The sequence below is a fragment of the Austrofundulus limnaeus genome, unplaced genomic scaffold (genome assembly GCF_001266775.1).
Source record: "Austrofundulus limnaeus strain Quisiro unplaced genomic scaffold, Austrofundulus_limnaeus-1.0 Scaffold97, whole genome shotgun sequence".
Classification (NCBI taxonomy): domain Eukaryota; kingdom Metazoa; phylum Chordata; class Actinopteri; order Cyprinodontiformes; family Rivulidae; genus Austrofundulus; species Austrofundulus limnaeus.
The window spans coordinates 699,572-708,741 of NW_013952499.1; the positions used below are offsets into that span (position 1 = coordinate 699,572).

The 9,170-nt window shown below is 38.8% G+C and overlaps 1 protein-coding gene across 2 annotated transcripts; it reads left to right on the forward strand.

Moving 5' to 3' along the window:
* The first annotated feature begins 297 nt into the window (after positions 1 to 297).
* LOC106520777 (heterogeneous nuclear ribonucleoprotein C) lies at positions 298 to 7,823 on the forward strand. 2 transcript variants are annotated; one of them, XM_014013032.1, is made up of 9 exons: positions 298 to 1,000; positions 2,130 to 2,227; positions 3,140 to 3,408; positions 5,198 to 5,270; positions 5,458 to 5,508; positions 6,581 to 6,750; positions 6,856 to 6,969; positions 7,069 to 7,238; positions 7,319 to 7,823. In XM_014013032.1, the coding sequence occupies exons 2-9, from the start codon at positions 2,223 to 2,225 to the stop codon at positions 7,424 to 7,426; spliced, it is 960 nt and encodes a 319-aa protein (XP_013868486.1). In that variant the 5' UTR covers positions 298 to 1,000; positions 2,130 to 2,222; the 3' UTR covers positions 7,427 to 7,823. The 2 variants fall into 2 exon arrangements, with proteins under 2 accessions (XP_013868486.1, XP_013868485.1); XM_014013031.1 differs by lacking the exon at positions 298 to 1,000 and having other exon boundaries at positions 1,007 to 2,227.
* Positions 7,824 to 9,170: the final 1,347 nt, after the last annotated feature.

Sequence of the window (9,170 nt, forward strand, 5' to 3'; positions counted from 1 at the left end):
AATAATGACAGAAGAATTTATTACTGCTTTTGTGTTAAACAAAAGTCAGAAACAATGAATGAAAATCCTCAATATMAACCAGAACCCAGAAATCACGACGTTTTATTTTGGAATCATTGGGTTCGCAACCAGAAAACGTTTTTGACACCAGGTCACACCGGTGGTGGCGTTATTCCGCAAAGTATACAGATTTTGCTTTAGACTCCGCCCTTCGAAGACTACTAGGTGATACAAAACGAGTACGATCAGCCCTCCGCTGCGCCATCTCCTTTTTGCGTTAGCTCGTAGGCTAAGATCGCTAGCTCTCTGTTGAAGGGGCAAATTGCATGCGCACCCAAAGGACGACCTAAATTTGCAATTTCACTAATTTTACCGAAAAGCAAGAACATTTTGCTCGTAAAGGTCGTGGTGAGTATTTTGTCCCGCAACATTTTTTTTTATTTTTCCCTTCCTTTTTCTTTTCTTTTTGGATATTTTTCTACGACGATTTTCTATTTTGCGAGTGGACAGGACATAATGTGCTAGCTAGCGGAGTAGCTAGCTCGTCCCCCCTCAACGACACAAACGCTGCTTGTGAATTTTTTATTTTTATTTTTTAGTCACGACACTCTGGAAGCATCTTAGCTACACCTATTTTTGCAAGCTTATTTTAGTTTTGTTTTTCTAACAATCATTCTGAAGCTTTTTCCTTGACGGGACTGGTTTGTTTTTGGCTTTTTAGACGGACCCGACAGCTAACGTTAGCATTAGCACTCAGACGCAGCATCATCCTGATCCGTGATTAATTACAGACTGTCGACTGCATCTTTTGTCTGAATTTTCTAGGTTTTGACATCCTTTTTATGTGCTCAAGGACTGGTCAGATTGCTGAACATTTTTAAAGATAACTCATTTGGTGGTTGGCTAACGTAGCCATGCTAGCCGATTTTAAGCCGCCGAGGCCTGTTGTTTCACACGAATGCCTGGCGGGGGCGCTGTTGGGGTTTTGTGACCGGTTTAGGTAATTTTTTAATTGATTTTTGAAATTTTAGACTTTCTGGCTTTACGCATCGGTCAGCTGATTTTTGTTTGTTTTTAATAAACCTTTTCTTTTTTACCTTTTAATTTTTTTCCTCGCATGATGCTATTTTTTGTATTTGGATTGCTCTGCAGTGCCAGCGGTTTTGGCTTTTCTTGCATAATAGCAACAATGCATATACAATGAAACATTTCATATTGAAACAGTGTTCATTCCCCCCCAATATGCATCAAACGAAAGTCACTAATCACTCATAAAGGGTGCAGGTACACTTCTAAAACCCTGAAAATAACACAATCTTAGTTTTAAACATTCATTTTAGTTTAGACACCTGATATTAAAGCAACACTAGGGCCTCAGAYGATTTGATATCACCTAGAAATGCATCAACCTCTTTAAGCAAGTGCCTAAATACTCAATTTAAATGCCCTTATAGATTTGCTCCAGTCCTCCTCAATCCAAATATAAAATGACCACAGCGGAAAAGTAATGGGAGGACAGCCAGCAGGTCYGTTTATTAGCAATAAAAGCTTCATTATTTCCCCATTCAGACACATAATTGAGATGGAGGAGCACAGCTTTATGTTGAAAATGTTCTTTTATTGCATTTCCTCCCACTTACAACTGTTATCTAAAGTCCAATTACTGTCACAAGCAGACATGAAACTGAGACTTCTCTGTATATCATGAAATAGCCAGGTTTAAACATAAACCTMACACAGGTGGTAGTTGTGATTTTATTATTTTTTTTTTACCGAATGAAAAGAGCAGACATCTTGATTGGCTCTTAATTGTAAAATGGTGCAAATATTACAGAATATAGTTCTTTTTTTTTTTAGCTGTGTATAAGGTTCATTTAACAACACGTGACTCAGTTTGAGCTTAGGTCACAATGTTTTTGTTTCATTTTAGATTTAAATGTCCTGCTTTCTCCACCTTCACATAAACATCTAGATGCTGTCACTAGGTGGCAGTACGCAGCAGCTTTTTCTTTCCTTTGGGAGGTCTGTAATCATTGATTCCTACTCGCACACACCTTCCCGCCAGGTAAGATTTGGTACCAGATAACCCTGCCCAGCCTGACTTTGAGGTGTGTTTTCTGTCGCCTCAGTATAAATCGTGAGGGGGCGAAGGTGAAGGTCCAGACACCAGCCCAAACTGAACCCCAAACATCAGACAGACGGCAGCCCTGCACACAGACGCTATGGAGTGAGTGATGAATGTTCAACCCTCCCCCCTCCCCTCTCTCCTCACCCCTAAGCTGGGGGACGTTACTGTTGATGCTACTTCTTGTTTTTATGTTTCTCTGCGTCACGAAATCCTCCCCACTCTGTCGGCTTCCTGAGTTCAGCCTTTTTAACAATACTGCAGCTAAACTATCTGCATTCCGTTGTTAAAACTATTAACAAAGTTCCCACCCATGAGTAAAAATGCCTCAGGATAAGAGTTTAGAGCTTTAGTAAATAGTTTCCACACCTGGAAGGTTACAGTTTCCAGATTTCTTCTTTGCTTTTGATGGTTGCAGGGAAGCTTGTTGTTACAGGGAAGTTGCACCTATTTTTTTTTAGTCGCTGAAACAATGACATTTTGTTGTGCAGCTTAGAGGAAGAGGGGCTGTGAAGTGTTTTAAAACATAAAACTGGAGCGTTTTGCTGCAGTTTGAAGACAGAAAATGTGTCAGGATGTTAAAGTCTTTGTTACATTAAACATGTAGTTTAAGTTTATTGTTGATTCTAGGCAGACGTTTTGTTTGCATTGATGTTAAATTGATCTGTTAGCTGCAGCTATTTAACTGATCGTTCTGCATTTATTCAGTGTATTTATTGTTTTATAACAGTGGAATATAAATGAGAATTAAAGATTAAGTTGTTGTGCTGGTTTAATCCCACACTGTTTGAGGACTTTGTGATTTTTATTTTAGTCTCATTTTTATTTTCAGGTGCTGAAACAGTTGATGCTTTTAGCAGCTTTTCTTGCARTTTTAAAATATCAGAAAAGACGATCTGATGAGAACTTCTAACTTCTTCCTTCTTACAGCCTGGCTGATTTCTTCTCCCTGCTTCTTCCCTCTGCTCCTCGGYGCTCTCCCTCTAAATCTCGACGTTTGTGTGTTTCTGTCAGTCGCTCGTCCTCCACCTCCAGCCTGATGGCCAGCAGCAACGTCACCAACAAGACCGACCAGCGCTCCCTCAACTCCCGGGTCTTCATCGGGAACCTCAACACCCTGCTGGTCACCAAGGCGGACGTCGAGGCCATCTTCTCCAAGTACGGCAAGATCGTGGGCTGCTCCGTCCACAAGGGCTACGCCTTCGTTCAGTACGCCAACGAGAGGAACGCTCGGGCCGCCGTCACCGGGGAGGATGGGAGGATGATCGTGGGACAAGTTCTGGGTGAGGACTCGGACCTGGTCGTTGTTTTTTTTTTTAATAAAAGAACACATGCTGGAACAGACCTGATACTGTTTAAACATCAACAGCAAAATGAGTCAAGCTTGTTGATGGTCAGAACATCCAGTTTGGTGAGGATGACTTCACCMATCAGACATGTTCTGATCACACCCAAACCTCCTGACGTTATCTCTGCATCTTATCTGTCTTCAGTCAAACTGAAGACAGATAAGATGGGCCCTCAGCCTCCTCCAAGGTCAGATTCATWCAGCTTCGGATTTGTTCAAAAATAATAATTCTGAAGACATCGCTGATGAAGAAGATGAGGTTAGGTGACCAATTCCATCAGGGAAGTCATTTTATCACCTGAAGATGTCTACCTGTATACAGTTACTGGCAATCACCGCTCCAAAAAAACCAGAAAGCAGAACTCAGATTACTGCGCCAACTGCCAGTGCATCAAATCTATCAAGCAAAAGGCAAACATCAAATAAAAATTTGTTATAAAAACCTTTCTATTAGTCGTATTGATTGAAGCAAATTTACCCAAATGCTCTTATTTTTTGCCTCCATGGAACGGGGCTGAAAATCATAAACTTACATTTTTCAATCGGACTCCTGGAAGATGTCCTGGTGTTGGAATCTSATCAACACTGATTTTAATATCAACATTTTTCTAAGCGTACAACAACCTTTCCAAAGACCGATTATTGGTCYGAATAAAGTTTGTTTAAAGAAGAAAAAAACTTATTGAAGAGAGCTGTTGGACAGAGACGATGATGAAGAGCATTCAGATTGGCTCCTTTGAATTATTTTGTTTGTTTTGTTACATTTAGAGTCAAACATTTCTGACTCCGTCTTTTCGTGCGGTATTAAAGTTTTAGGACGCCTGAAAAAATTTGGGCTTTTATTTAAAGAGTTTGATTTGTACACATGTAAATATTTGCTTTAAACTCTGCTTAAGTGAGACCTTATTTTGTTTAGTTTTAAATAAGCAAATCAGTTACGCTTTTGCATGACTGAGAAAAAGTGTAACAACAATTTCTAAATAGAGATAAAGATTTCAAAACAATCAGGGTTCTGTTTTGGTGAAAATGTGTTCCGGTCTGTGTTTAGTTGTTTGTGAAAACATCACACCAACATTTTATCTAAACCATAAAAGTTATTGACCTCATGATTTATTTAATAAATAGATAATGGTTACATTAATACACTCACCTGATTTGTTTTAAAATAAACATGTTTATCTAAAATCTATAGTTTGTTTGCAAAAATGTTTTTGTTGAACACAGTTAAGTTTATAATAAACAAAATCAAAATAATGCCTCTGGTTTGGCTGAAGTTTCAGTTTTTACAGCTTACCTTATGTTTTGGGCTTTTTTGTAATTTGTTTCATGCATTTTTTTCAGTCTTTTAATAATTTACGACACATTTTATATGGGTATATTTGGGCAAAGATATANAGATTTTTTTTCTTCTCTCTGCTTCCTTTCATTTGATTTTATTTGTGATTTTGATATATATTTTTTCTTTCTATACTTTTATTCTTGTATATAAATTTATTTGTTTTGTTTTAATGAAATGAATAAAGGAATTGAATTTATTTATAAATATTTATTTATTTTTGTTTTCTTCTTCAGACATAAATCTGGCCGGTGAACCCAAACCTCACAGGTCAAAAACCTCCAAACTTTTATTCTTGTATATAAATTTATTTGTTTTGTTTTAATGAAATGAATAAAGGAATTGAATATATTTATATATATTTATTTATTTTTGTTTTCTTCTTCAGACATAAATCTGGCCGGTGAACCCAAACCTCACAGGTCAAAAACCTCCAAACGCTCGGCTGGAGACATGTACAGGTACACGTCTGATGTTGTCGCAGCAGGTGATGGTTGTTGGCAGTGTTGACAATAAATTCCCTTGTTGAGTAACAAGGAGGAAACTTGAGTCAGATGATTGATGAGCTTTTAACAAACAACTGAAAACATTGTAGTAATGCTGTCAGGCCTGCATATTTTCCCTCATGTGTTTCTGTTTCTTTATTAGCACTTCATCGTTTGACCTGGACTATGATTTCCAGAGAGATTATTACGACAGGTGAGTGAAAAATCTTCACTTTCTGTCTGCCTGTAAACTCAACTGATGTTTTAAACAAACAGACAAAACTACAAAGGTTTTCTGTCAACACTCAGACTGAATGACTTTAAACTGAAATGGTGAAGCTAAAAGAAACGTGCCAGCTTAAAATGAAAAAGCCATATGCCAGATTAAAGCTAAAGTAGCAGAAGGGTTGCCAAGTAGAAAAATGGTTGCTGAAACTGGAAAGTACAAAAATGTATATTAGTATCAAAATGCTAGCTAAAAGAATTAAAAACAATCAAAGCTAACTGAAAGGATTGAGCCCARAAGGATGAAGAGCAGCTCAAAAAAGTAAATTAAAGGGTCAAAAGTCTAGAACGGTTCATGAGGCTAGCTWAAATGATCAAGAGTTGCCAAAATGATCAAGGGCAGCTTAAAGGATCTAAAGGCTAGTTACGTATCAGAAAGCTAGCCGAAGATAAAGTGCAGCGAAAAGCCTTAAAAGTATCTCAAAGGTAAGTTAAAGGGTCAAAAGTCCAGCTAGAAAGGTTCAGATGGCAAGCTAAAATGATCAAGAGTAGCTAAAAAAAGAAAAGACATGTATCAAAAAGCTAGCTGAAGGCATAAGTGTAGCTAAAAAGGTTGAGTAGCTAAAAGGGTAACCCAAAAGATTAGGTGAAAGGGTCAAAAGTCAAACTGGAAAGGTTCAGAAAGCTTAAGATGATTAAAAGAGAAGCTAAAAAATCTAAAGGCTAGCAATCAAAAACTAAAAGACCAGCTCGAAAGGACCAACAGCTAAAAACTAAAAAGACAAAAATAAACCAGGTGTGCTGGTAAAGTTGGAAGTAACGTATTTAATTTGGAGTAACTGAAGATTCCTCAACATGTTGGGATGTTTTTGTAAATGAAGTAAATATTTTAAAAAGTATAAAGGATCAAACGTCACAGCACCCGCCTCCTGAATCAGCTGAATTTTTTATTTATAAACAGCTTAAAGTCTGCAGAATTAGATCAAAATCAAACATTTTATAATAATTTGTGTTCAAGGCAGACCAGAAGTTTGATCTTGTTCTGTTTCTGATTGACACAGAATGTACTCGTACCCGTCTCGTGTCCCGGCTCCGCCCCCTCCTCTGTCCCGGGCCGTGATCCCGTCCAAACGACCGCGGGTCAGCCTGAGCGGAGGAAGCGGCCGGCGGACCAAAAGCAGCTTCTCGTCTTCATCCAGGAGCAGCCAGAGAACTTCATCTTCCAGACCAAGTGAGGGTCCCCAGTCCCGACCAACCTGGTTTATTATTATTATTATTATTATTRTTATTGTTATTATTATTATTATTATTGTTATTATTATTATTATTATTGCAGTGAGGGTGGACGACCTGCAGATCATCAAAAGGGAGCTGACACAGATTAAAAGCAAAGTGGACGACCTGCTGGACAGCCTGGAGCGCATGGAGAAGGACCACAGCAAGAAGTTGGGTAAGAGCTTCGCTCAGCGTTTCAGTCAGGGTTTGACCTTTAACCTCCCGGGAAGCGGCCGTTCGTTGTAAATTAACGTGTCCTCGTGTCCGCCACAAGCTAAGAGCATAAAAACTGAGCCGGGAGAGGTGACATCGCCCCCGCACTCCAGCAACAAGAAGGACGACGGCTCGAAGAGAGACCGGGAGAGCCAGGGCATAAACGACTCGGATGAGGACGAAGACGAGGAGGAGGAAGAGGAGGAGGGAGACCTGCTGGAGGAGGAAGAGGTGAGAACAGTTTGGGAAAAAAAACGCCGTTCGGGTACCCATCGATACTCTTTAACCTCACAAATCCGCTGCGTTCGCAGGTGAAAAGTCAAGAGCGAGAGGAGGACGAGGACGAGGAGGAGGAAGGGGAGCACGTGGAGGGAGACGACGACGACGGCTACAGCGTGAACGGCGACGACGACTCGTAAACTCTGAGCTCGGCTTCCTGTTTTAACACTTATGTTGTAGAAATGTGCACAGAAAACACGAGCATGGTCCTGTCATCTCACCCCCCCGAACATCTTTAGGTCTTTTTGTTTAGTTCAGAATCTCTGGAAGACAAAGCGTTAGCTGTAGGTTTGTGTTTTTGCTCGTCTTTGAAGCGAAGACGCCGACACGGACTGGTCATGTTCGCAGAGACGACGGCTCGACGGACATCTCTTAACTCAAAGGACACAAATTCATATATAAAGATGGTTTTTAGCTTCTGTGTGTTTTTTCTGTTTTTGTTTCTTTTAGTCATGTATGTGTTGATATGTTTGTCCTTTTTATATACTTTGAGTTTAACTGGAATAAATTGCAATAAAATATTCAATTGAAAATGAAGTTTTAGCTCATTGATATTCCTTTTTATTAAAACTCTTCCTTCTGGTTTGCAGAAAGACAAACATTATCTGACGTCACTCAGAGTTACTGATGATGGAAAATGCCTGCAGGGTTTTTAAATAATTTTAGGTATTTAAAGGCTGCTCTACTTAATTACATCAATTAACCTGTAGTACTTCCTGCAGAGCGCAGTCAAACTGCTACTATATCATATCCTTACTAGTAGTTTCTTTAATGAATTGATGTAATCGCAGCTGTTGAGTATCTGATAGTAGGGATACTGAAATGATGTGTTGTACACCTAGCTGACGTTAAGGAATTTATTCATCTATAACGATAAAATCTGCTTTCCTTTTTCTCTTCAGGCCATACAACTAAAACACATGACATTTTTATATACTGGTACATTATATTAACACATTTTTATGTATTCATACTGTTTATAAATTTTGAATAATCATCCTCCACTCTTGGCTGTTTTGCAAATAACAACAATGCTGGATCCAGTTTGTTCTCTCAGGTAGTGTTCATTTATTAAGGTGGAATTGAATAAACCTTTATTGTCATTGTATGACATTACAGTTAAGGACCAGCTAAGCATCTTTTGTTACTTATTAACCTCGGGAGAATAAGTACAGGGGAACATGTATGTACTAAGGATCTATAGATCTTGGTGGACATGGGTACTGGGAAACATAAGTACTTGTGATCATTGGTACTAGGGAATCAAAGTACCATTTAACATAGGCACTGGTGATAAACCAATGGGTATCGAGAAATATAAGTACTGATGAACATAAGTACCAATGAACATTGATACTGGGGAACATAAGTACTGATGAACATAGGTACTGGGTTAACCTAAGTACCAAAGAACATAGGTACTGGGGAACACAAGTACTGATGAACATAAGTACCAATGAAAATAGGCAAAGGGGAACGTAAGTACCAATGAACATAAGTACCGGGAAACACAAGTACTGATGAACATGAACCAGTGAACATAGGTACTGAAAAACACAAGTACCAATGAACATACGTACTGGGGAACATAAGTACCGATGAACATAGGTACCAGGAAACACAAGTACTGATGAACATGTACCAGTGAACATTGGTACTGGAAAACATAAGAACCAATGTACATAGGTACCAGGAAACACAAGTACTCATGAACAGAAGTACCAATGAACATAGGTACTGGAAAACATAAGTACTGATGAACATAGGTACTGGGGAACATAAGTACCAATGAAAATAGGCACTGGGAAACATAAGTACCGATGAACATAAATACCAGAAAACACAAGTACTGATGAACATAAGTACCAATGAACATAGGTACTG